Source organism: Aptenodytes patagonicus, chromosome 14 (genome assembly GCF_965638725.1).
Source record: "Aptenodytes patagonicus chromosome 14, bAptPat1.pri.cur, whole genome shotgun sequence".
Lineage (NCBI taxonomy): Eukaryota > Metazoa > Chordata > Aves > Sphenisciformes > Spheniscidae > Aptenodytes > Aptenodytes patagonicus.
In genome coordinates, this window is record NC_134962.1 from 13,832,479 (window position 1) to 13,859,129 (window position 26,651).

A 26,651-nucleotide genomic window follows, 5' to 3' on the forward strand; every position below is an offset into this window, starting at 1 on the left:
TGTCCTTGCGGCTCTCTGCGCCAGCAAGGGCTCGCGGTGCTGGATTCCTCCAGCTGGGACGACGATTAAAGTCCCGCATAAAACTAATCGCGGGAGGGTGACACCGGCCCGCGGGCGCTCCCGGGAAGCCGCTTTCTTCCCCGCTGCCTCTGACAAGCGGCGCGGTGCCGCCCTGCCGCTGCCCCGGCCCTGTCCCCCCGCTCTCAGGCTGTTTTTCTCCCACTGTGCCAGAAGAGGGATCCCCAGCCCCGGCCGCCGCCTCCCTGCCCGCGCTCCCCGTGGGCAGCGGCGGGCCCCGGCAGCCGGCCGGCCCCGCCGCCATGGCCCGGCGGCGGCGGGGAGCGGAGCCGCGCTCCCGCGCCCTTCCGTCACCGAGACCTCCCCGGGCCCCTCTGCCAGGTAACGGGGGCGGGCGGGGCGGCCCCGGGCCGCGCACCTGGGAGCGGGGCCGGGCCGGGGCGGTGGCTGCCGCGGGGCTCGCCGCCCGGGGCTCGGCAGGGCCCGGCCATCTTGCCGCGGCGGCTCGCCCCTCCTCAGCCGGCCGCGGCGGAAGGCGGGTGGAGGCGGCCCCGCAGCAGGCTTGGGGCGCGGACGGGCCGTGGGGCTCCCCTCGCCGGCGGGGAAGCGTTGGCTGCTCTCGGTGGGGTTTTACCGGCAGCCGGGCCGCAGTCCGGCTGGAGCCGGGCCCGTCCGCGGGCCCCGGCCGGCCCCGCTCCCGTGTTCAGCGGAGCTGAGCCGCAGGCCAGGCGGGCAGTCAGAGAGCATCGGAGACCACACACACAGAGTGAAATTTATATCTTTATTACAATAATACAAAAGACAGCGATCGGGGGGGGGGGGGGGGGGGGGCAGTAGGGCTGCTGCTTAGCCGGTTGCTAGCTTTCAGGGGCTGCCATCAACAGCCTAAGCTTCCTCCACCAGCAGTGCCCCAAGCAGTTTGCCGTTTCAGTCGCCCCAGGCTGGAAGAGCTAGCCTTTCACCAGGTGGTGCCATCAGCAAGCAAGCCCCTGGCTCGGGGCAGGGCAGGAGGGCTTCATCTTCTGTGCTGCAGCGTGGATGGTGGCTCTGTGCACCGTGCTCCTCTGCAGCACAGAAGGTCCCCGGGCTGGCAGCCCACCGTGCTCCGGCGTGGAGCCCGGGCAGCAGCGTCACAGAGCCTGGTGCAGAAACACAGGGATGGGCTCCAGATCGCTCAGCTGGGTCTCAGGGGTGGCAGACCTGTGGATCAGCATAGGGTGCCTCTTGAAGGCACCAGGCCAAGCCAGAGGAATTACTACAGAGGTCTCCAGGGATGGCGTGTCTGGTTTGGAGCATCCCAATAACTTTAACTCCTCAGCACTCACATCAAGGGACAGGCTGGTGTCCAGGGGGGCTTTTATTGCCGAGATCTCCCATCTGGGTGCTGGTGTCTTCCTAAGGGTTGAGAGGTCACCAGTGAGCTCAATGCTCTTGGAGAGCAGGCTCTCCAGTGGTTTGGGGTGCTTCTCTTTCTTGCATGGCGTTGAGGTGTTCTGCGATGCCACGTCCATCAGGCAGCCAGCTCTGCTGGGGTGCTCACAAGGCAAACCAGACAGGTCAAAGGCAGCCTGACTATGGTGGGTCTTGCAGAAGCAGACAAGGCTGAGGTCGGAGACACCCTGGGTCAGGCTGTGCGGGTCGGTCTTCACACAGCTGCTCAGAGACTCCGACTGCTTGACGACACACAGGGAACTGCCTTTTGTTACATTGTCCAGGTCCATGAGAAACTCCCAGGTGTCTGGTTTGGAGGCACTGCTATTGTCCGTGTAATAACTGTGGACAGGAGAAGAATGGGTATGGCTGGAGGCCCCAGCCACAAACCCATTTTCCAGGATTTCCTTTATGGTCAGGATGCTGGTACCATGCCTCTTGGTGGACAGCATGGTGCAGATTCCCACCACTGTCAGGCTTATGGAGACCAGGATGTCCCTGTTAGAATAAACATCTTATTATTCATTACTGTTCACTAATGAGTTGCAAACTTAGAGTAGCTAAACTGATCTGCTGCAAAAATCCTGTCTCAGTCTTGCTTAGGAGAGCGAGGAACTGAGTGGGATCCAGGATAGGCAGGCGTCCAGCCTGTCTTTGTCTTCTAGAGCAACACAATTGCACCAAGGCCTGTTTACTGCTCAGAGGTCATCATGGAGCCTCCTTAGAGTAGTATTTATTCAGCCTCAGCCTGTATACCGCTACTCTTAGCTTTGTACCCCTTGGTGTAAAGAGTCTCAGTAAACCTCTCCATCTGCTAGCAGTACTAAGGTGGAGCTGGTTTTCCCCGGAGATATAAGACACTTTATCCTTGTTCCTTGAGTCAGGGGACCATTAACCCCAGTTAGAGTTCAGCTCCTTTGAGATGGAGGCGCTAGAAGTGGGCTCTGGTTAGGATGGGAGAGGTTGAAGAGCAGCTCTCATCTTGCCTTTAGCCCCACACATGGTATCCCCCACCTGCAGACCTGTGGGGTCCCCACAGCCCACATAGGGCACCGAGGGAAGTCCTCGGGACGGGCCCCCCTGGCCACTGACATGCCGTACACCCCTGCCTTCTGCTCCATGGGCAGGATTTTCTTCGTGCTCCCCCTCCATCTAGGAGGTGATTCTCACCATCGGCTCAGTCAGCAGCTGCTTTCCAGCCACCCCCAGAGGGAAGAGGGCAGGTCAGGGAAGGGGAAGGCAGCTACTGTGGTCTAAAACCATTTGTTACGCTGAATGCATTAAAAGCAGAAATAAAGAGCTCCTGAATTTACTATAAAGGGAGGGCTGTATGGTCAGTCTAGAAGGAAAGTTTTCTTTAAGGGATTAAAATGCTTTTTCCTTAAAGATAATTTAAATAAATTAGTATGTGAGAAATAATGAGTACATGCTAAGAGGCTAGACTAAAAAGCACTTCTTACCTTCAGCTTCTATAGAGACTCCCTTCAAGGTCTTGATCCTTTTTTGCCAGTGTTGCTTATAGTGGTTTTATAGTTCTGGTAATTAACTAACAGGCTAATTTCTAATTAAGCTAGTTTGGGAGAGGGAGGGGATTTTGTTTGCTTCTTTTTAAGCACAGGGGCAGTGATTGTGGGCTGTGGCTAACTGCTGAAGGCAAACTGAGCCCTGCAAGGGCTCGGGTGTGTTTGTAGCCTGTCAGCGGGCAGCCCTGGAGAGCAGAGGGGTGTTCGCAGGAGCTGTGGTCCTCCGCTTCAGGAGGAGGAGGAGGAGGAGGACGCACGGAGCCTTCCCGCCCAGACACAACACTCGGGGAGGGTCCCCAGCCAGGTGACCTCTCTCTTCAGTTTTGTGGTGTTTGCTCTGAAACGCAGGCCAGGAGCATCCATGTGCACAGGCTGAATACGGACGTTACAGATAATGTGTGGGCACTAGCAGGCGTGCGTGCTGTGTGTACACAGGCAGCGTGCAGCGTGAAAATAGCAGGAATACAGAATGCACGTGTACAAAGTGCTGGCGCGGCCAGGACCCGCTGTCACTGGGGTAGCTGCTCCTGCTGCTTTTTCTCTCCCGCTTTTCGTGCGCGGTGTGACAGTGCCGCCGCCCGGCAGCGGGACGCGGGGAAGAGCTGAGCTTTATCCACGCTGACCGCCTCTTCTCTTCTAGGAAGCGCCAGACCTGTGCTCTCCTCCGGGGACCCCATAGTGCACCCCTGGAGCGAGCGGTGCTGCAAAAGCACCGTGGGGAAGGTGGTTGATTTTCATTTGCTTTTTTGCCCATTTCGATGACAGGCGGCTGCTGGGGGTCCTGTGTCCCATGGCTGGCTGGCTCTGGCGTGAGGTGACCACAGCTGTGCTGCGGCAGAAGCAAACCCCTTCCCGGAGCTAGGCAAAGCCGTGCCCTGAGGGGTTCTCGGTACACCCCAAACCCGCCCGGAGCCGCGTTCCCGGGGGGGCTGCAGCGGGTTTTGCAGGGGTAGAGGTGACCCGGGGTGGGGGGGGATCCTCCTGCCCCGCGCCCAGGGCTGCCTGCTGCGGTTGCTCTGGGGGGCTGGGGTCGGGGCTCGGTGCCGGGGGGGGTCTCAGGGGTGCGGGGGGGGCTCCCCGGGCCGCGGCCGCCCCTCAGGGGCGGGGCGGGCGGGCGCCCTCCCGCGCGCGCCTCTTTGTGCGGGCGGGAGGCGACAGCGCGCATGCGCGGCCCGGCCCCGCGCGGGGGGGGGCGCCGTTGGCGCGAGATAGGAAAGTGCCGCCGCCGCCGCCCGGCCCCGCCATGGCGCGCCGCAGCCGGGGGTGAGTGCGGACCCCGCCGCGACGGGGGCTTCGTGTGCCGGCCCCGCGCCTTCCCGCTGGGGCGGTGCGGGGTAGGGTAGTCCTGGGGACCCCCTGGAGGCTCCTCTCCGCCGCGCGGCCCCCCCGGGACGGCCCGTTCCCGCTCTCCGGTGGGGCGGCGGGCTGCGGGCAGGGCCGTGGCCGCGCACCCCCGGGCTCCGTGTTCCGCGAGGCCGGCTCTAAAGGCTCCTCTTAGCTCCACCCGGGAGCTGGGCGCAGGCCTGGCTTTGCCTGCTCGGGAGCAGGGGGGTGACAGGGCGGGCCTGGGGGGTCCGGGTGGGCGATGTGCAGAGCCCTTTGGGGCGCTCCCCCGGCGCTGGCTGGCTTCTGGCTGCTTCTCGCATCCCTCCTCTTTGCTCCGACAATCCGGGAGACTGCTGAGCTGTAAAGAGGGGAAATGGTGCCAGTCCCTAGACACAAAGTCCTCCCAGAGGGACAGAAGGGAACCAAAATCAAGACAAACGCTCCTTTCCCTGCTCTTGGCAGCATCAAAATGGCTAGTATGCACCGGGAGTCCAAAGGCGAGGGACCCATTTAAACCTGGGGCGTCTGAGTGAATGTCTGTGAGGTGTCAGGGTTCGCTGCTGGAAGAGAGTAGATCTGGAGCTCTGCTCTGCACGGTGCAGGTTGCTCCCTCTGCTGCGTTTTTATCGGAGGTGGAAATTATAATCTTTGTCTATTCTTCTCTAGTGAGGATCAGGATGAGCTGCATTACCAGGATACCGACTCGGATGTGCCGGAGCAGCGGGACGGCAGGTGCAAAGTCAAGTGGACGCAAGAAGAGGTGAGTGAGAGCCCGGCACTTGCTGAGAGCAGGTGTTTTGGGGTAGGCCACTGGCATGGCACCCGGGGCTTGGGTGCCTCCACCCTAGTCGTCTCCCACTGGCCACGACACCACCTCCTGCTGTCTTGCTACTGGAGAAGACCATGTGTCTGTTTTGCTCATGTGAGCTGAGGTCTTAATGAGTCTAGGAGGCTCAGGGGAGTTTGAAGTGTAGCCTGGAGAGCAAGAGCTCCAACCACTTTAGCTTAAGCATGTGAGCCCTGAGCTGGCATCTGCAGCGCTCTTGTGAGCAAAGAGGAGTTCCAGACGTTGGCTGAGGCCTCCAGCAAGCTGAATCGCGCAGTGGAAATGTCCTCCCTTTTCTGTAGCAAAAGCAGGGAGCATTGAGACTGTTGGGATCATGGCTTAGTCATCCTGGCTGAGAACCTGAAATTAGCTGGGATATTCTCTTCCCTCCTCCCAGTTCCTCCATCATCTTTGTTCTGTTTGAAAACTACAAGATGTCCTGTCTCCCCTGGGGTCTGAACACCAAGTAAGGTGGTCTTTGTGCAGAGATCAAAGCCTTGGGCTTGTGTTGGGCAGGGAATTATTTCATGCTTCTGTTTGCCCAGCCAGAGCACACAGGCAAGGACGCCTATAGCAGGCTTGTTGTGAGCTGTAAGAGTCGGCAAACCTGGGCTATAGCAGGGTTCATGAAAGAAATGCTGTAGAGCCCAGTAGCTCTGAAAGACAGTAGACCACCGGGCTAGTGGTGATACACTTAAATCGGTCAGCTTTCTTGGCCAGGCAAAAGCAGTGGCTGAGCTGGGAGATGGACTGTCTGGTCAGGGGTGTACTGGGGCTGGGTAAGCAGGTCACCTTGGCCACAGGGTTTGAACCAGACTGTACTGGAACAGAGCTGAGCTCTTGTTTTGTACTCACTGTACGAGCTCGCCCTAGTACAGAGCCCAGAACCAAACAGTCTGTGCCAGTTGAGCTCCATGTACTGGAGCGCTGCTAAAGAACGGTGTGAGCTACCTTCCTCCCCTGAACGCAGAATGCCAAAAAACCCTTCTTGACAGGTCAAAACGTCTAGTTTGTTCTCTTGATGCCGTCAGCCCAGGGGTGCCTGTGGCGCGTGTTGCCTCAGTGTGTATGAAAGTGGATGTCTTTGTTCTTTGCAGGACGAGCAGCTGAAGATGTTAGTAAGACATTACGGGCAGAATGACTGGAAGTTCCTGGCCAGTCACTTTCCTGTAAGTGACCCCTTGCCCAGTTGGGAATCGTGGTGTTTGCGTGTTGCTGCTTGTGCTCATTGCGCTGGTTCTCTGTGTCTGTGCAGCACCTTGCACAGCGGGAGTCTGTTCTGTGACTGCAGCTCCAGGCTGTGAAACGGTGCTCCTTCAGGGCAGGGAGACACCCTAGAGGACTTTCAAAGGCGAGTCTCTTGGAGCTGGGGTGAGAAATTGAGGTTCCTGTCCCTGTGCCCAGTGCCCTAGTCATAGTATGTATTGTCCATGTGCTTCTGCAGGTTTTCCATGGGACAGCCTTTGTGTGTGGGGACTGCTGTTGCTATAGGGGCTTTTGGAGCCTCCGGTCTAACGCATAGCTACTCTCATTCCTTTTCCCAGAACCGCAGCGATCAGCAGTGTCAGTACCGGTGGCTGAGAGTGTTGAATCCAGACTTGGTTAAGGGCCCTTGGACCAAAGAGGAGGACCAAAAGGTAAGTCAGGGCTGAGAGGATATGAGTGTTGGACTGTGGCTGTCTGCAGAGAGGATGGAGGTGTCAGACCCTCGGGTCTTTTTGTAAACTGTGAGTAATTCTTTCCAATGGTGGATATCCACGAGAGCAGCACTCTGACCTGCTCTGGGCAGACTAACGCACCTGTGGTCATGATGAGCAGAAGCAGGTCTAGGCTTCTTTAGCTAAACACCACCTCCCTTTCACACAGTACTGCTACAATAGGGTGCCAAAGGAGAGAGCAGAAAAGGGAATCAATTCATCATCTGCCTGCTGGCAGATCTCCACCTGACCTGGCCATGCTGGACCCAAATAAAAGTGGCATTTCCTGTGCCACAGTAGACAGCCTAAAGTGGATGTCAGAGGTCTGCTAGGTGAATCATGACTTCTGCAAACCTGTTTCTCTGCTGATTCCAGAGTGAGCTGAGAGGGGCCAGCTCAGGTAAACTCCTCATCTTGATGTACTTAAGAAAAGTTGGAATTCATTCCAACTTTTACCAAGGTTTTCTGCTGCAAAATTTCCTAGTTTGTCAGATTCCCTGTAACGCTTCTGCTCCCCCGTTTCTTTGCCTTTTGGTCACATTACAGGCTGTTACGGTCCCTTTTGTCTCCCATCTGTGTGTTATGTCAAGCACATCCTAAGGAAGCTTATTATGTCATTCCATCTTCTGACAGCAGAGCAATAGCTGCCTGCTTTCCCCTTCCCTTTGCATGTCCTGACTGCCAGCCTACCCAGTCATGATGCCCACTGCCATCCTGGTCAGGCTGGGCTCCAGCTTTCTCCTCCTGACACTGCACGTTGCGCTTTGCCCTGCAAGCACTCCAGCTCCTTGGCCTGTGCCTCAGTTTGGTGTCTTTGGTCCGTTTGTCTGTGCTTGATAGTCAGGAGTCTGTGGTAGGAACATCTGTTATGGGCCAAGAGCACTGTGAGCATCACCTGGCTACCCGTACCTTGCAGCTGACCAGGGTGGAAATGCTCTTTGAGAACCCTTCAGCCTCGCCAAGATTTTGGTGGGCTGAACATTGCAGGCAGTAGATTGTTTCATCCTGACTGTGCCATGGACATATCGCAGGGGCTCAGAACAGATTCCCTGCCCAGAAGCATTTGCATTGAGCCTCAGGCAGAAGTGACAAAGCCCTGGCTGAAGGGGAAGTGGCAAAGTGGATGGCTTTTAAGTGAATATTGTTCGGTTTTGTTTTGGAGTTTTCACCGTGTGTCCTGGTGCTAGCGGGGCATGAAGCTGCAGGCCCTGTCATGTCCTGGGTGTAGCACCCTCTGTTAAAGGGAGGCTGTGGCCCTCTGTCCCAGTGGGCAGACCAGTGCAGAGCTTATGGGGACTGTTGTCATGGTCAGGTCCTTGGTAGGAGGGAGGGCAGAGGAGCCTCGGAGCACGTGGGACTTGGCCCTTGCTCAGAAATGGGCATGTGTTTCTAAATCTGAGCCCCTCTGCCCTTGGTGCACCTGCCAGTCTCTACCCCATCTTCTGTGAGCGGTCATCTGCATTCACAGGTGCCATGTGGCAAAATGTCTGCATGGAAACAGCCTCTTTCAGAAATTTGGCTGAATCATTGCTCTCACAAGTGTTGGTACACCTGATTATCAGTGCTGGATCCCTCCAGCTTTTTCTCCTAAGGAGCCTTTCTCTGTCTGCCCTTACCTGGTCCTGAGAGAGTGAAGAACGAAGCCTGAAGATGACTGTATTGACCTTCCCCTCCTTTATTCCATTTCCTTATTTCCCTCCTGCTCTCTTCAAAGGTAATTGAACTGGTTAAAAAATATGGCACTAAACAATGGACCCTGATAGCCAAGCACCTGAAAGGGCGGTTAGGGAAGCAGTGCCGGGAACGCTGGCATAACCACCTGAACCCTGAGGTGAAGAAGTCCTCGTGGACAGAGGAGGAGGATCGCATCATTTTTGAGGCCCACAAGGTCCTGGGGAATCGTTGGGCAGAGATTGCCAAGCTGCTGCCTGGGAGGTAGGACCTCTTTGCTCACTGTTGCCTTCACAGCTGGGTGGCCTGTGGAGATCCATGTGTTTGGCTCACAGGATGGGGCTGGAGAGCACGTAGGAGCTGTTAGCCGTGCTTTAAAGCTGCTGTAAACGGTGATTTCTGTTTCCTTCTGCTTTCTCTGCAGGACCGACAATGCTGTGAAGAATCACTGGAACTCCACCATCAAGCGCAAGGTGGACACAGGAGGCTTCCTCAATGAAACTAAGGAGTCCAAGTCGCTGTACTTGCTCGTGGAGGTGGATGACAAGGAGAGCCAAAGTCGAACGAGAGCTGGGAGCCAGGTACTGCACCAGCACATTTGCAGCAGGCAGCTGGGTCAGTCCCCTGCTCTGCTAATGCATATCAGAGCTGTTCATCTCACGCCGCCTTTGCCACAGCCTGGTGTCTACATAGACAGTCTGTGCCTTCCCCCAGCCTTCTCCAAGAGGCTGACTCTTGGGAGATCTCTCCCTCCAGGAGCTGGAGGTGTAATGTGAGCCCGAGTGTGTTATCCAGGTGGAGGACAGCAGTCTGCTGGTGCTGTTCTCTTGCCAATCCCAGCATCAGGTCTGTCTTGGAGACTGAAGATTTTTTTTTTTGGCTCCATTGTGCTGTTGCTGGTGGGAGAAGGAGGCCGCTCTAGACAGCGTGGGGGGCATGGTGAAGAGGCATTGTGTTCCTTTCCCCTAAAAAAGGAAGCAGGGGAAGTACACCCAACTATTTTTTTCATGAAGAAAGCATGTAGTTTTTCAAAGGCAGGCTCTTGGAAAGTAGGAAATGCAGAATTAGTGCTACCTGCTCAGCCTTCGTTCAGCTTTCTCCTGGGATACTGTTAAGTGAAATCTTCAATTAAACAGTCCTGTGCTCATTATGTTGCCTGGATTCCTGCTCAGATGGTGTATGGGACAGAGCAGTGAGGGAGAACGGGGATGTGAAACAAACTGAATGGCAGGTAGGAGAGCAGGCAGAGCTGAATGTGTCCAGGGACCCTTGCTCTTTGTCCTCAGGACTTGACATTGTTCCCTTGGTTTCTACTAATGGCTGGACTTTCTTTGGTGTTTGTGCAAAGACCGTCCTGCCGAACTGGCCAGTCGATATCTCTGAAATAAAGGAAGAGGATGTCAGTGATGAGGAAGTGACGGGTGTGCAGGAGTTACCCTCGGAGCTGCCAGCTGCCGAACTGGCAGAGCATAACGCTGAGGGGACCCCAGATGATGCGCTGCCTGAGGATGCCTCTTCATTTGTCACATCACCGTACAAATGGGTTGTTGAAGCTGCCAACTATTTGTACCCAACATCTGTGCCAGCCTTCAATGAAGCTCTGGACATGATTGAATCCGTAAGTAACAGACCTTTGCTTCTCCAGCTAATGTAGGGAGACTGATCTCTACCCTTTTCCCTTGAGTGAACTTACTGGGTCCCCTTGCTCAGGACCACGGGCATCCTGATGAGGGCTGGGTCTGTCATTGGCTTGCGGCTTCCCACCGTCTCTTTTCCAGGGCTGGATGAGGCCTTTCCCGCTCTGCCAGTATTGCTCTGGGCTTTGATATTCCCCTAGGTGGGTGTCCTTGTGCATGGGCTCTGCTGGTGTGGGAGGCTGTAGATGCTGGCAAACCTGATCCCAAGCCCTCCTTTATCAGCCAGAGTGTCCCCAGCTCTCCCTTTCGTAAAAGTTCAGGCCCCTGCTTACGGGCTTTCCTTTCCCTCCTGTTAGAGGATGGGATAGGACAGGACAGACTGGGAATAGGCCAGGCCCATTTGCAGTATGCAGGACAGACCCCTTCACACTGGGATGAAGGCCACCATTTGCTTCCAGTGGAGGTAGCTTCACTGAAACTAGTAATTTTGGGCCAGTCAAGCAGCGCTGAGGTCCCCAGGGTGATGGAGGCACGCCCGGGCCAGAGGCTGGCTAGAATCAACAGAGCACTTTGCTGCCATCAGAGGGAAATGTTTCTGCAGCCCCCAGCCTGCTTGAGGAGTTTATGAGCTGATTACCCGTGAAGGATTCACTTTGCATGTGTATAGGAGGACAGAGAGTCTGTGCCCAAGGCTTAATGGCCCATCTGTGGGTCCTTAGGGGCCTGCTTGTATGGTACTTTGGGTATTGGTGGGGTTGAGCGGTGAAGCAGCTGATCTCTGAACTGGTCTGGTTATTTTTAATCCCCTTCCAGCAGTGCGGGTTATAGCAGAGCCCTGTGTCCAGCTGTATTGGTGTGCCCAAGACTGGTTTGGTATTGGGTGACAGCCGCTTCATTCAGCCCCTGTCCCCAGACCTATCCCCAGCTGCTTTTTTTGTCCCCTCTGTGTGGGGGTGCAGCTGTTTGTGCAGCTGTGCTGTGAACTGAACTGGGAAACCAACCTTGCAAAAATAGAAAAATCTGCCCTATGCACAAGCAGCAGCTTTCAGCTGGGTCAGTTCCCTGGTCTGGTTCTCAGCTGTGCTGGCAGCAGAGGGGAGGAGGGCTTGAGCTCTCCTCTAGCTAGGCTCCTTGCAAAAGCTGGTGCAATCTCACACACCCACTTATTTCACCTCCCAGTTCATCTCTGCATCTGCACCAGTTCGCTGCTCAGCTTTCCTTCCTAGGCTGCTTCTGATGGTTTCCCTTGTGTGCAGGACCCAGATGGGTGGTGTGATCTGACCCAGTTTGACCTGCCTGAGGAACCTTCTGCCGGCAGCAGCAGCAGCAGCAACAGCCCGGTGAGGCAAACCCCCAGCAAGCCAACGCCGTCCCTGCCCAATGTGACCGAGTACCGCCTGGATGGCCACACCATCTCTGACCTGAGCAAGAGCAGCAAGGGGGAGCTCATCCCCATCTCTCCGCATGCAGAGGTGAGCTTTGGCACGCCGCCCTCTGTGCTGAAGAGGCAGAAGAAGAGGAAGATCTCCCTCTCCCCCGTCACGGAGAATGCTGCCAGCACCAGCCTTTCCTTCCTTGACTCCTGCAACAGCATGACGCCCAAGAGCACCCCTGTCAAGACACTGCCCTTCTCTCCATCTCAGGTACGGAGCAATGGCAGAGCCCAGTCTGTGCTCCTCTCCTTGGGCTTGGTCACGAGCTAATAAGCATGTTAATGCTCTATCTGCTTGCCTTAATGCCACGTATTCCCATCAGCTCGTCCAGCTTTGTGTTTCTCCTCCCTTGAATGAGGCAGTGCCAGTGCACAAGGTGTGTGTCTTTGCTAAAACAAGGTGCAGAGCTGGGTTCTGGTGCTGCTTGTCTTCAGCGCTGCCCTTCCTGTGGGAGCAGCAGCCTGTCTCCGCCTCTGGGAGCGCTTGCAGCGTCGGCAAAGCCCAGCTGCCCTGTGATGGGCAGCGCACGTGTCCACTATGAGAAAGGAACACCACTGTGCAGATCTGCATGCCTGCCCACTCCAGGATTGCTGGAGAGCATGATGCTTCTGTCCCCACGGCATTGCTGCCCCAGCTGTGGGTAGCAGTGTGGCAGCACTGGAGAGGTTTTCCCTGTTTGTTTCCAGTTAAGTCACACAGGCAGGCTCGGCAGCATTACGCCTTGTGCAGATCTCCGAGTTGCTGTGCTTAAGAAAATGTTCCTTGGCTTGTCGTCTTTGCAAAAGGGACTCAGGATCTTTCCTGAGTTGACTCCTACAGTGTCCACACACATGTGCATACAAGGTTTCCAACATACATCATCTTGGAGCACTGTGGTGTTCAAACCCACTGGTGTCTTGTATATTAATGTGGTGGAGAATAAAGGCTGCTGCATTCTCCAGCACAGCTCCCACAGCTGCTCTGTTGTTCAGACCCTGTCTACCCCTGCCTTCCAGTCCTTTATTTCTGCTGTCTCTGCAGCCCTGGGTGGCACATGGGAGGGCACCACAGGACGATCTGACACCCAGGTTCAGGTGGACCTTGAATGCAAGGCCAGCAAGAACTGGGAAGTCAGAGCGGGACCTGAAATATGCAGCTCTGCAGAGTGTGAAAGGCTGGCAGGTCTGGAGTGAATCTGAGAAGGCAAACGGCATGTCCTACCTCTCGGGCTGGGCTTCAAGCATCAGTGAATGTAACACACACAGCTCTTCTCTCCCGATAGTTTCTTGGGTGCAAACCTCGTTCCTTATAGGAGTAAAGTTGTAACTTACTAGCTGTCGTGAAGTAAAATCCTAGCAGAGATGAGATTGTTTGTGGTTTTCTCACAGTTTAGGCTGAAGACAGCTCAATGCAAAACCTGCTAACTTGTACGCTGTTGTGTTACCTGGGCTTCCCTCACGTTTACCAACCTGAGGTCAGAATAGACCTTTGGTGGGCTGGCATTACCCCTCCTTCACCATTTTGCTTGGCCTTATCTGGAGCAGTGCAAGGAGGGACTTCTCTCCCACCCTGTAGCTGCTTGTAGTCATACGGACTCATCCGTTATGGGAAGTGAATAATCTTTATGGGTGTGAGGCACCTCCTGGCAACTTTCATGTGTGTGTCCATGTACAGGACTGTATGAGTCTGTAAGAGTCATCCTGGTTTATACTGGGATATAAATGTGCCACTCACTATGGGAGTATTGTTGCTACTTCAGGTTTCCCCCCCTATTTACGAAAAAGCAATGACTTGTGATACTATGCTGGGATGCTTGAGACTGAGTGTCTGTCTTTCTTTCCTGTGCTCTGCAGTTCTTAAACTTTTGGACCAAACAGGATACACTAGAACTGGAGAACCCGTCACTGACCTCCACACCTGTGTGCAGTCAGAAGGTGATTGTCACCACTCCTCTGCACAGGGACAAGACCCCTCTGCTCCAGAAGAACTCAGCGTAAGTCTTTTCCTCCTCCTCCCCCGTGCCCACCTGAGCAGTGTCCTTTTCCACGCAGGAGTCTGGTCCAATTCAAATATAGCTCCCCCAGTACTTGTACTGGCACTACTGAGAGGGGTAGGGCAGGGTGGGAATTTCCTTAAATCGGTGTTTTCCCCCCAAAGACAGCTCCTCTCTGAGCTGCAGGGAACAAGCGTCCCATCTGATTGGGGCTGCAGCCAACTGACCACTGTTGTGCTCAGCTGCTGGGTGGGCTGTTGCCTTCCATGCATGTCTTTGTCTGGGAAACGTTGCTGTGCTGTGAGCCCTGTGCCAGCAGGGAAGGGATTTGATTTTCTCAGCAGGAGCTGTTCAGATCCATCCCTTTAGCTTTGCACCCTCTGCTTTGCCTGTCCTGATGGGCAGTCCAGGGCGATGATTACCCAAGGCACTGTACCAGGCAGGTGATCTGCAGGGGTGGTCTGCGCAGGGGGTGTTCTGCTGGCAGACCTGTCGCTGCACTGAAGCAGCACAGTGTTTGGGGATACTGGCTGCGCTAGCAAAACCACTCTGTTGTTGGCATGGTCCAGAGCAGCTCCCCCATCCAGGCGATGCGAGCTGGCTTGGCTGTCCTAAGTGCATTTGCACCTAGGACTTCTGCTGGTCCAGCTGTGACTGTTGCAAAGTCCAGGCTGGGCCTGAGCAGATCCACCAGCAGAAGCATTGCAGAGTAGGGCTGGCCTGCAGAGCTGCATGTGGCCTGTGTCGGAGGTGCTGTACTGCTTTCTGACGAGGGTGCTTGGCAGCTGGCAGGGTGGAGCAGCATAGCTGGCATGTCTGAAAGATGTTTTCCCTGCTAAAGGCTCCTCTTTGCCTGTTTGCCCTGCTCGCACCCCAGGAGCAGTCCAGCCAGGCAGGTGGCTTCTGCTGCCACCACGTGAGACTCTGCAGGTGGGTCACGTAATGAGAGGGCTCAGGAGGACGGGGGTTACTTTGTGTGGGTTACAGCATGTCTGATTCTTCATCTTTCCCACTCTCTGCTGCCAGGTTTGTCACACCAGATCAGAAGTACGTGGTGGACAACACTCCTCACACCCCCACACCTTTCAAAAATGCCCTGGAGAAATATGGACCAATTAGGCCTCTGGTAAGTATTGGGCAGGTCTGCCGTTTGCCGATGGCAGAAACGTCATGGATACAAACAGGACGTGGGGTAGGTTGCAGTGGAGCTGTGAGTGAGCCTTTATCTGTGCCATAACAAGTTACAGTTTGGTAGTGCCAGGCTCAGATGGGAGGGATGAAGGGGACCTTGTCATGGCGAACATGCCATGGTAAGTAGCCACAGGACTTTTAGCTCCTCTGTAAACCAGCTAAAAATGCCAAAAACTGTGCTTGAATCAGGCTGCAGTACTTGGCTACTGATGACCTTGAGGAAAAGCAGGGGAACGGTTTACCTAGGCATTCCTGAGGAACTGGGTCTCTTAATGCGGGTGTGGTGGGGATGGCAGTTTCCAGTATCCCAGGCCTTCTGTGCATACTGGTCTCTCGATGGCACATTTGGGGTTCAGCTGATAAGAGTTTCTCATGCCTGGAGATCCTGTAAATCTGTCAGGCTAGCAGAAATCTTGTCACATCTTTTCCAGCTGGAAGTAAATAAGTTGTCTTTGTGTTTGTCCTCCCACCATGGGCTCCCCTGACCTCATTATCCCTTGAGGGAAATACTCGTGAGTCTGCCCAGCATACGGATTTTTACTGTCTTGTGCTCGTTCTCTGCCTTTTCACATCAGCCCCAGACTCCTCACCTGGAAGAAGACTTGAAAGAGGTGCTCCGAAGCGAAGCTGGCATCGAGCTTATCATAGAGGATGATGTGAAGCCTGAGAAACAGAAGAGGAAACAAGGGGTGAGCTGATTTTGCATCCAGTACCTGCTGCTGAGCTGCCCTGTGCTTTTGTGAGGGGTGTTTTGGCTGGTTTTGTTCATCCTACTGTTGATGCCAAAAAGTTTTTTGCCTGTGGCTGCTGCCTTTTAATCAGCAAAAGGTTAAGGCCTGCTTAAAATACGGCCAGCTGTGTCCTGGTTTATGCTGAACTCAGGGCATATTAGGAGATGCCGTGTCCCTAACCTACAGGAGAGACCCATGGCATACTTGGAGCATCTGTGGCAAGTTGGGCTCCCAGAAGGCAGTGGGCTGGTATGCAAAGTCTCTTGGCTCAGTTGCCCTGGTGGCTTTCCTTTCCTACTGAAAGGAGCTTCCTCTTCTAAATCAGTGGCTCTTGGTGCCAGGAGGAGAGCACTGGAAGCTGCTGTGCCCCGTGGTGGGGAAGGCTGCTGCACGCCTTCTGCCTGAGGTGCTGGTGCAGTGCAGACCTGGGGTGATGTGGGCTTGGTGTGCACCCCGGGCCCTCAGGATGGGAGTTCACTGGGATGATTCATGCCAACACTTGTTTTTCTATGTCCCCAGTTGCGCAGGAGTCCCATCAAGAAGGTCCGGAAGTCTCTGGCCCTGGATATAGTAGATGAAGATACGACGCAAAATATGCCTGTCCTCCCCAAGACTGTCTGTTTCAAAAGAGCCCAGGTGAGGGGTACTGTGCTCAGAGCAGGGGTAGAGCTGGCTTCTGCTCCAAAGAAACCCTGTGCAAAGCAGTGGTGGGAGCTTTGCCACCTGCAGCTGCCTTTGAACGGTCCATGTGAATGTGGATGAAGGGCTGGATTTGTTAGCTGGCCTTCTGGCCAGGCCAGGTATCAACACTGTTAGGGCAAATCAACTTGTTTCCTTATACTTTTCTTTTTTTCCCCTTTGCAGCCTGTGAATTTCCTGTCGAGGTCCCTGAACCTTTCCTCCTCGAGCAGGAAGAACGACAGTGGCTTGCTCAACAGAGCCTTCGTGCAAGTTCAGCCAGAGAAAATGTCCTACAGGAAAATGCCGAGCCATTTCAGACCACCAGCACCGGTAAGCCCTGCAGCTACTGCCCTCCCGGTGAGGAGGCTAGCTGGTGGTAGTGCAGCCCTTGTCCCTCCTCGGGAGGAGGAGCGAGGGGACAAAGCTCTCTGCACTCCTGCGTAGGCATCCATATGCTGTCAGGGCTGGCTTTGCACCCAGGTTTGGACATGCTGAGCCAGCAGTGTCACGCTACAGCTTCCTCCTGTCTCTTTGCAAACCCGCCCTGCTGCTGGGGCTCAAAGCCCCATGGCTGATCAGAGCTGTGGCCTGCTTGTTTGGCCCCGGATTTCCTCATGGGAATCCACATCCTGTCCCAATCCATCAGAGAATTTAGAGGATTGACCCAGTAGTGAAGTAAACTTTTTTTCCAGCGAGCACTCCTTGAGTGGGCAACAGTAGGGTCATCTTTTTTGCTTCTCCGCGCATAGCAAGTCTGTGAAGTGCTGTATAAATGCCAAGCAAAAAGGTATTTCCCATCCCTGTGATTTTTAGGGTGTTTCTAGGTTGTGATGAAGGCTGTGTGCCATAGGCAGCATAGGCTGGCTTTATCCTGCTGTTTACCTGAACCCGTGGCAGTACAGAGCTCCAGCTGACAGTGTGCCACCTCTGTAGCTCGTGCTGAGGTTGGTGGTGTTAGAGCTACCCTGTTCCTCAGCTCCACACTGTGGAGCACATCTGGGCTGTGCTGGAGTCACAGTAGACTACAAATGCACTCTGGGGCGTAAATGGTTTCTTGTTCTCTCCTTAAAATCTTTGCCATTTGGTATGTTTGCAGGCAGAGTGCACTAGTAGAGGGGTATCCCTGCTTTGTAAGGCAGTGTGGCTTAGAGAAGGGGATTTGTACCATGATTTTGCAGATACTTGCTTGGACCAAGTCACGGGAGTGTTCTGGTAGCTTGAACGGGGATGGAAATACATGCTGTCCTTGGTGGGGGGTGAAACTGCAACTGGGGGCTAGTGTGGGGGTGTTTTCAGATCCCAGGAAGAGTCCAGGTACAGTGTCTTCGCTGAGCAGCCTTGGCTCAGTCTTCACTAAACACTGCAGCGAGGAGGGTTGCAGCTGTCCCTGGATTAGAGCTGTCTGTTGTGAAAGCTTTTTCTCCTGATAAATAAGTACTCCTCAGCCAGAGTAATTCCTTCCCCTTCTCAAAATAAACCCTACTTAAACACTTCCATTCCTCCTCCTGTCCTACGCAGGGTCGTATTGCTCTGAGAGCTAATAGATCCATATAAATAAAGCTTTGGGAGTGACTTGAAGGTGACAGTAAGGCAGCTTGCGTGGTGACAGAGTACAGGTGTGCAGTGAAATCCCATTGCCCAAAGACAGCAGAGCTGTCTGCGGTGTTGCTGGGCTCTCGGGATTTATTGTACCAGACTGGTGTTGCTAGCAGTGGCAGTTACTTATTAAGGAAGCTCACCTAGCTGTGGGCTGAACCTAAATCAGCCCCAAAGCCATGCTGTGGCCGCATGAGGCGTTGGTACTGTAAGCAAACGCTGAAGCTCGAGCTCTGGTTCTTTGCAGTGCATGTAAACAGGTATTTCCAGTTCAGGGCATTGCGTATCTCTTGGCTGCCTTTATCAGAGGACTCGCAGGGGTTTTCCTGGGATGCAAAAACACCTCATGGGTGCCCTTTCTGCACGCAGTGACTGAAGCGCACCTGACTTGTGGCTCTTGCTGTGTGCTGCAGGGCCCTGCTGAAACTACAGGCACCAAATTGCTGTTAAGGATGGTCTTTGACCAATCTAGACCTGGGGCTATGCAGTTCATGTAGGAATTGAACCGGTTGGGAATAAACCCCAAAGCTGTTCTTGAATTCCTTCCATCCTTCTGGACTTTCTTCAGCACAAGGAGCCTTCGTGGGTTTGTGCTTTGGGGTTTTTGTCTCAAGTCAAGTGAGGGAAAGCCCTGAAAGGGCACATGCATAGTCCTGAAATTGAGCACTCACCTGGGAAACTGCTGAACATAACCTCCCTTTGCTAGAAACGACCGTCTCGGCTGTGATGAGTAACTGGTGGTGTGCAAGTCCCTTCTGGTTGCATGATGGGTGCTCGTAAGTGGGAGGTTTTATTTCCCTTGGGTAGCAGATAGCTGTTAGTTTATTTTTGCAGTATTTTAAAACAGGATGTCAACACTGTGTTTGTCCTCTCCCATAACTGTGTTGTACACATGCTTTCTTTTCCTTCTGTAGATGACCAGGGCTTGGAAAGCGGTGGCCTGTGGTGGAACCCGAGACCAACTCTTCATGCAGGAGAAAGCTCGACAGTTTTTGGGGATGTTGAAACAGAGTCACACGTCAAGGACCTTAATCTTATCATGAAGGATTGTTCTGCCTTTTTTTTTTTTTTTTTTTACAAGGGGAGAGGGAACCACAGGAAACAATATCTTCTGCCAGGCCGTAGTGTGTGGGAGTGGATTTCTTTCCTTCTGTTCCCAGGTAGATCTATATTGTAATAAATTGGGCTAACTGCTGGCTAATGCGTGGAATGCAAGTTTTGGGATCATTATGGAAAGGCAAACAAGGGAGGGTGGAGAGCTAACAGCAAGACCTCTCTCTGCAAGACCTGGGTTCTGCGAAAGTAGAAGCACGCAGCCGTGTTCCACCTTGGAGCAGCATGTGCAGTGGGCAGTGGAGACCAGCCTTGCAGCCTGCCTGGATTTCGTGCTAGCTGCTCTGGTACCTCGGGAACGGCTTTTGCAAAGGTTCCTGCACGTCTTGCATCTCCCCTCCGGCTTTCCCTGGGGAATGGAGTGGTCTCCCCTCACTCTAGGAGGAGGGAGGGTGTTGCGCGCTCATGGGAGAAGTGCTTTGGGGTGACCCGTGTTTGGAGTCGGCCCCTTGCTCCCTGTGGGGCTGCTTTGTACTGCCGCGCCGCAGAAGGGGAGCGGCGGGTGCCTCTCCCCAGGGCTGTGCTCCCTCTTCAAATAAATGATGGTGCTAACATCACCCTGTTGCTTGGACTCTGACTCTGCCCGGGGCCCCACAACGCTCGGGGGGGAGGCAGCGCTGTGCTGGGATGCAGCAAAGCACTGGCTTTCATGTGGGATCTTTTCTTTCCTGGCAAATTGTCGAATTCATGTTAGCCTCTGTGTGGCTAGGGATGTTTTCCCCCTTGCTCTCAGTAGTTTAATCGGCTATTTAGGAACAGTTTTGGTTACTTTATGGGAAGGTGCTAGAGTGTGTTTGAGCTTAGCGTGGCCAGGATCTCTGCAAAGCTGCAGGAGTGGATGGAGGCTGCAGAAAGCTGTGGGCAGGAGAACAGCACCAGGAGTGTGTGATGTAGCAGAGCCTCTTGTGTCCTCCTTCCTTTGGAGGCCAAAGCTGTGTCCGTGTTGCTCTTTCAGTGCAATAAGAGTAATATGGTGTGCTGTTTCGATGTAGCCAAGGTTGAAGTGCGGTGATAGTAGCAGTATATTAACTGTTTGCAATTGGAAGCGTGCTGGAAATGCTGAAGAGCAACTCACCGGTTAGACCAGCACATGAACAGCTCTTCGGGTGAGCCCCGTTCGGGGCTGCGGTGCAATGTGCCACCCTCTGTAAGCCACCAAAGCCATCGAGGCAGATCTGCCTCTGGCTGGGGGTGGCAGCACAGCAAAGATGTGGGGAGGGGGGTCCGTTCACCTCTGTGCCTCTTAATGGGGTCACTGTCCCCAGTCCCTTTGCAGGGTGGAAAAACAGAGCAGAGCTATATAAATCTTGCTTCAGGTTGTGGCTTACATTGGAAATAGAGTAAAAAAACCCAAAACCTTACTGACAAACTTGTTAATAAAACCTTGGATCCTGGGAAATGAGGGAGTTTCAGAAACCCAGCTCATTTTTCAATTCTACAAGCTCAGGGCCAAAGTAAATCCATGAAGTCATTTTTATTTCTGTTTCTCAGTGCTGCAATGTTTGCTTTGGAAAGACGGCTGGGACCACTTGTCTGAAAGCCTGGCTTCAGCTGCTTCCATTCTGTTGTTATTTTAAGAAAAATCCCTTCCGTTCGGGCTTTAACGGGCTCGTCCTTGGCCTTTCCTGCACTGGGTGACTTTACAAAACCAAGCCCAGAATTGCGCTTCCTCCCCGGAGCCCACGTGAGCTGGGAGTCCTGAGCAGGCAGGGTCTGCCAGAGAATAAATCCGTGCGTGAGCCCGGTACGTGTTTGGGACCTGCCCCTAAATTAAAGGATTATGAGGCTGATCAGTATTAACTGCTGCTCTGATGCTGTAAATCCAGATAGTGCTGGGTGTCCTGCATTGCAGAGTGCTTATTAAGAAAGATTGAGGGGCAGAAAAATACTGAGGAAAACGAACAAGGCCTGGTATGGTTAATGAGTAAAAAGACAATTAGCTTTTAATTGGAAAACGGAGCTCCTTCTGGTGTGGATATTACCAGCCTGGCTTGGCTGTCCTGGTGCTCAGGAATAGGTGCTGCTCCACAGGTGGGGGGAAAAAAGGCCCCACTTGCTTCGTTTTTCTGGTAATTCAGATGCTTTGCTTTATTTCCATTAAAACCTCGTAAAGGTTGAACTTCCCGCTGGCTGTGGAGTCCCTGGGCCCAGCCGGGCAGCGCTGGGCTGGAGCTGGAGAGCCCCGCAGGAGGTTTTGCTGGAGACCCCTCTCAGTCCGGGGCTCCGTGTCCCTGGCTGTCCCCTGGCCATCGTCCCTTTGAACCCTCCGCAGTAACCCAGCCCTCTCAGGCTGCACAACCCTCATTCACAAAAAGAAACCTGGAAACGTAATTTAGCTTTAAACGAAAGACCAGGACGAAAGAGTCCCAGGAGCTGTGGTGCCTCTGCTGTGCGGGAGAGGAATCCTCTCCTGTGGCCCAGCTTGCTGGAAAGCTGCAAAAACCCTGGGTTGCTGCTTTATTTTAAACTTTGTATTTGCTTTTGGTATTTTGCATTCCTCAACAGAGCAGATGACCCCTTGTTTGAATCCAGACATGGAAAAAGGATTGATTTTAGCAGGGACGAGAGGGCAACAGCAGAGCTGGAGCTCCTGGGGTCACAGCAGTGCCCAGACTGCAAGTGGGATGTTGCTTCCAGCCGGGAAAAGCTCTGAAAAAGCTGGGGAGAGCAAAAATATCGGGGTAAGGAAAAGAAGAGGAGACCCAGGTTTTTTTATTGGCTGGCTTCCTTCCAGGTGGAGCTGGGTGGTGCCTGGGTGGGCAGCAATCGGGCAGAGCGGTGCTGAGCCCGTGAAGCTCCGGAGCCGGCAGCGCGGGAGCCGCTGCATGTCCCTCAAAGGGCTCTCGGCTGCCGGGCTTGTTCCTGCTGGTTGGAGGGATTTCACAGCCTTTTTATCTTGTTTTCACAGCTAATTCTGCTAAAGCGCTGTGCAAACAGCAGGTTGCTCACAGGGGGCTTTTTGGCAAGGCACCCGTGGGGAGACTTGTCCCTGCACGCAGCCGTGGAGGAGTGCAAACAGCGAATAAAGTATTTTTTCCTATTTTGGGTATTTCCTGTAACTGAAGGAAATAAAAGAAAAAGGCAGTTGAAGTGATGCACCCTGTTTCCTGGGTCACCCACAAAACCACCCCTGGTAAAGCAAGGGCTTTGCCTGCTCCCGCGCGGAGGCTTTCTGCCAGCGCAGCTGCGCCGGCCGGGCTGGCACCACCGAGCACCGCAGCTGCGGCGGGAGAAGCTGCTGACCTGGGTGCAATCACTGGTGCAACCCAAACTTGCCCCGTTGACCTTGCTAACGCACAGTATTTAGTAACTAATACGATGGCATAGAGCAAAGTAAATTGCAGGGCATGAAACGATGAATAATTGCTTAGCGGTGACACGGAGGTTTGAGTTTTAGCATAACCTGTTGTTGCCTGATGTTTCCACAAAAGCATTATGGCGAGGCTGTGGCGTGCACGGAGGGCGTCCGGAGGCTTTGTCCTCCCAGAGCAGTGGTGTGATCCCGCGTTACAGCAGGGCTGTTGGATGCACTGGGAGCATCTCAGCTCCATTCAGGAGCCATCCCCGCTCCCCGGTGTGCAGGCATGCTGCTCCGTCCCTGCTCTCTTCCTGCACAGGGCAGTGGGGTTTACCCGGGCTGTGCATCATCTGGGGCGGCGGGTGTGCTGCACTGGGGGGAAAAAAAGATGAATTTCCCATTCGTGGCTAAATTTGAGTTGGTTACACCTCGATGATGTTTCACGAGCTTTATCGCAGCTCGGTGCAGGAAGGGAGGCTGCTTTAGACCCCACATTGGACCCTGTGAAGGGGACAAGGGGATGCCGGGGTTGAGGTGGGTGGCCAGGGCTTCTGCTTCGCCAAAAAATGCTTTGACCCTGGGGATTACTCAAAAAGCGAAGTGCCTCCTCTCCTGCCTTTGCTTATGGTATTTATTGAGCAGCTGCTAAGCAATAACCTTGTAAAATTTCCCATGGGCTTTTTCTTGACACCCTAACCTGTGGGTTTAGAGGTTTAGGAAATTAAAAGGGCAATTTTAGCCTGGTAGGTATGTGCTGAGGATTAGCTGAGCAGCTCCTGGATTTTGTGAGAGATGGAGACCACTCATGTCAAGAGCTGGCTGCAGCTGGACAGGAAACTAATTGCGCTTTGGAAACTTCAGGGTTTTTTTCCCCTCATTTCTGGAGCGAGGAAACTGCAATTCTTCATCTCCACTAATACAGAGTAATAAAAGATTAAAATATGGTATGAGGTCAGGGAAAACAGTTTGCTGTGGAAACTGAAGGATTTGGGGTGATGAAATGAATGTTTCCATTTGGCAAATGCTAGAAAAGAGAAATTTCAGGGAGTTAAAACCCCCCGCTGTGCAAAGACTCAGCAGAACTGCCTGGGGGACAGGCGCAGGCTCACCTCCCCTTGCCATGGGCAGCGTCCAGCTTGTACGTGTGTAGCTGGTGGCGATCAAAACCATCACCTGGATCACAAGTGACCTAATAGCTCTTGAAAGGCAAATTTAATGCTATATAGGGGGTTTTATTTGTAAATGCATTAGTTCTTTTTTTTTTTTTTTCAAAATACTAGACAGATGTTGTAGGAAAATAAGTAGAAATTGCACTCCTACTTCCCCTAGGGTTTTTTTTTTGGTTTGGTTTTGGAAATCTCACCCAAAGTTTTGGCTTCGAGTGAGGCAGCCAGCCCAGAGGGACACCTTGCAATCACTGTTGCACAGTGATGCCTTTTAAGGGGCGATTTTCTTTTTTCTTTTTTTTTGGTGCAAATGCACTGTGTCCTGTCCTGAGTTCGGCCGGGGCACCGAGCTGCCGAAAGCGCCTGAGTCTGCCCATTGGGGAAGGGAGAGCCCAGCGCCTGGCTGTGCTTTGGGCAAAGACCCAGGGCACTGTCTCACTTTGGACGGGGAGATGCTCCAGCGCATTGCGCTGATGTTCACCACCACCCCGTGGGCGAGCAAAGCTGCCCCCCTGCTCCCCTCCTTGCTACAGCAGCTGGAGTTCAAATGCAAAGTCTGGTGCATAAAGCTGCGTTTTTTCCGTCCTGCGTTTGCAAAGCTGTCACAGCAGCGGCGCTGGTGCCAGCGGCTGGGGACGGTGCTGCCAAGTGCCTCCGTCCGGGGAGACTGCTGGTCTAAAAACTCCACTATCAAATTAGAATCTGCAGCCCTGTAAAAATAAAGCCTGTTATCTGTAATTGTGCAGCAGGTAACAGGTACCAAAATTGGGGTCAGATCTGCCCAAAAGGACTAGATAAGGGGAAGGGGAAAAAAAAAATTTAGATTCAATTCCACTGATGTATTTGTCTATTCCCAGGGTTAGTGTAAATTGAGGTTCAAATTAAGCCAAAACAGCCTCAGTTAATGTCTAAATCTGCCACTTCTCAGGCCCTGCAGAAGCAGGCAAACACAAAATCGATATTTGCTCTAACTGTTGCTAAGTTTTCTTTACAGATTAATTTCTGCCTAATAATCCCCGCAGCCGCGGCTCTGCGGAGCCCTCCCTGCCAGGGGGCCGCATCCTGCCCCGCGGCTGCCTCCCGGCTGGTGATCCCGGGCTGCTGTGGCAGAGGGAAGGGGTGAAAAGCCTGCCTTGCCCCCAGGACCGGGGCTGCTGGGCTGCAGCTTGCATCCCTCCTGCAAAACCAACCCTGCTCTGCCTTCGGGGGAGCGCACAGCATCCTTCCCTTGCAAGGAAGAAAACCTTTTTTTCCCCTCTCTTGCTGTCAGGCATCTTTTTTTTAGAAGGCGGTGGTAAGTACCGCGCTGTGGAAGTGCAGCCGGATTAATACCCAGATTTACACGCCGGACCCATGTGGAGCCAGGAGATGGTTTTGTCCCTTCTTAAGAGTTATTTCTGGTCCGAGGGCTCGTTCTCGGCTCCCGCCACTAAGGGGGAGTGTTGCCACGCCGCAGAGCCGGGCCGGGGCCGAAGCCGCCGGGTCCCCTGCCCTCCTCGCAGCCGCTTCTCCCTCCGGGAGCGCTGGGAAAGGCAGAAGCGAAGGGCTCGCCGCAGCTCCACCCAGGGGAGGGCAAAGGCCCTCCTGTTTCATATCGAAGGGGGGAGTGACCCGAATTTCAGACTTGCCTTGGACCACGAGGGCAAGTATCATCCTTCCCTTGCAACCAGGTGGGTTTGACAACGTGGACCGAGAGGCTGGTTGACCCGCGAAGCCCTTTCAGGCCCAAGGAGGACAGATGCTGATGAAGAGCTGGGAGAGGATGATGAGGATGCAGGCGGGTGGATGAACACCTGGCAGTCTGGTGAAACGGGCCTTCCTGCTGCAGGAACGAGGGGATCAAGGAATGCTCCAAAGCCTGGTGTGGAAGTGGTCCCTCCCCGCCCGGAGAGGAGAGGAAAAAATGGGGCTTAGTGACTTGTTGGGGTAGGGCAGTTCGGGATCTCTGCTTCTGGGCAGAGATGGTCTGATGCTCATGTCTGGGCTTCATATGGTCTGATGCTCATGTCATAACTTACGTGCTCAAGCTGACCTCAAGGTTATTCCCCTGCCCTGTGAGATACAGTAGATATGTATATGTAATTCAAGACTTTCCCCCGTTAGGTCCCCAGTCCCTTTGCCTATGAAATGCAGATAACCCCGTTCATCTAATTTTTGTACCTCTCCCTTCAAAGGGTACTGGGATCTACAGATGCCAAACACACTTGTTTATGGCTTGCTGGGGTTAGAATTGTGAGTTTTCTTTAAAAATATGTTCTGTTTTCAGTTTCTTATTTCGTTTCAAATGTCATCCTTTTTCTCTTCTTCCAGGGCCACCCAGGGTTTTTTTTCACAGAATTGGAATGAGCTGCAAAAGGGATAAAGATCATTCATGGGAACCTTGAAAGAATTGTCTGAGCTCTATGAAATGAAGACTAAAAACAAAACAGGTAGGTGAAGCACAGGCTCCAGCACCAACTTCTTATAAATACTTGTCTGTGGAACCAAGAGCTCTTCCCACCGCGCTGGGAGGTCTGTGCGGGAAGGAGCTGCTGTAACCATCTCGCAAGCGGGTAAATGGGAGCAGAGCCCGAGGGCAGGAAAATACAGCAGGTTAGAAAATCTGCCAGCTTTTTGTGAAACACGTTTCTGCTGCTTCCTCCCCGTGTAAACTGGACAGGTGAGCTCTGCCACGGGTTATTTCAGAGCTGGCACGTGTGAGTGGTGGCACCGGCAGAAACCACCAGCCCCTGGGGAAGGTGAGGTGAGGAGGAGGAGGGAGAGGGTTGTGCTGCCTTCAAGCACAACCTTCTGGTGCTTTCGATGCTGGTGTAAAACAAAGGGCTATGATGGTCGCTGCTGCCCGGTGTGAATGAGAGACCTCAGCAGCGGTTGGGTTTCTGTGTTGGGTTTTGTCCTGGGGCTGCTGGTGTTTATGGGTAGGCTGGTTGCATCTGGCTTGCTTTTGGGTCTGAGTACCCAGAGGCTTTTTAACAGTTGTGAGCTGGTGAGCAGACCTGGCAGGGCTCCGGCTCGCCTCCCCCTTCACGCCACCTGGGAACCCGATGGGTTATGGGCCGAAGACCTGGGTCTGATTGCTTCCAACCCTTGTCCTGTGTCTGGGCTGGCGTTTATGGCTCTCATTTCTTCCTGTCACTTCAACGATATTCTTACAAAACACATTCCTCCAGACTGTTATTACCAGTATTTTCCAGGTCAAACCCAGCCAGAGCCCATCCCTCCCACACTTCTGCATCCAAACCCCCTCTCCCGTGGCAGAGCAGCAGTGACTGCCCAGGAGGAGTCCTCAAAACTCAGTCCTGGCCCCGTAGGCTTATTTAGTGAACTGCTCCTGCTCCAGC

At 53.8% G+C, this 26,651-nt stretch overlaps 2 protein-coding genes across 4 annotated transcripts; one reads left to right on the forward strand and one right to left on the reverse strand.

The window, feature by feature from the left end:
* The first annotated feature begins 319 nt into the window (after window positions 1-319).
* On the forward strand, window positions 320-19,403 carry MYBL2 (MYB proto-oncogene like 2). Of its 3 annotated transcripts, XM_076352441.1 has the most exons (15): window positions 331-399; window positions 3,613-3,695; window positions 4,965-5,058; window positions 6,222-6,293; window positions 6,669-6,761; window positions 8,536-8,756; window positions 8,917-9,073; window positions 9,841-10,110; window positions 11,386-11,772; window positions 13,395-13,534; window positions 14,561-14,660; window positions 15,301-15,414; window positions 15,976-16,092; window positions 16,321-16,467; window positions 18,648-19,403. In XM_076352441.1, exons 4-15 carry the CDS (start codon window positions 6,237-6,239, stop codon window positions 18,774-18,776), a joined length of 1,932 nt encoding a protein of 643 aa, XP_076208556.1. In that variant the 5' UTR covers window positions 331-399; window positions 3,613-3,695; window positions 4,965-5,058; window positions 6,222-6,236; the 3' UTR covers window positions 18,777-19,403. The 3 variants fall into 3 exon arrangements, with proteins under 3 accessions (XP_076208557.1, XP_076208556.1, XP_076208555.1); XM_076352442.1 differs by lacking the exon at window positions 3,613-3,695 and having other exon boundaries at window positions 320-399; XM_076352440.1 differs by lacking the exons at window positions 331-399; window positions 3,613-3,695 and adding an exon at window positions 4,201-4,235.
* Window positions 1,149-1,901, reverse strand: LOC143167219 (uncharacterized). The gene has a single exon (XM_076352411.1). The coding sequence runs from the start codon at window positions 1,899-1,901 to the stop codon at window positions 1,149-1,151; it is 753 nt and encodes a 250-aa protein (XP_076208526.1).
* Window positions 19,404-26,651: the final 7,248 nt, after the last annotated feature.

What these genes read in the sequence shown, in the direction of transcription:
- LOC143167219 (XM_076352411.1), bottom strand. Translation starts at nt 1,901, where the DNA reads ATGCTGTCCACCAAGAGGCATGGTACCAGCATCCTGACCATAAAGGAA.
- MYBL2 (XM_076352440.1), top strand. Translation starts at nt 4,216, where the DNA reads ATGGCGCGCCGCAGCCGGGG. An exon ending in TCCTGGCCAGTCACTTTCCT is followed by an intron (nt 6,294 to 6,668) that starts GTAAGTGACCCC and finishes TCCTTTTCCCAG; the next exon opens with AACCGCAGCGATCAGCAGTG. An exon ending in TGCCCTTCTCTCCATCTCAG is followed by an intron (nt 11,773 to 13,394) that starts GTACGGAGCAAT and finishes TGTGCTCTGCAG; the next exon opens with TTCTTAAACTTTTGGACCAA.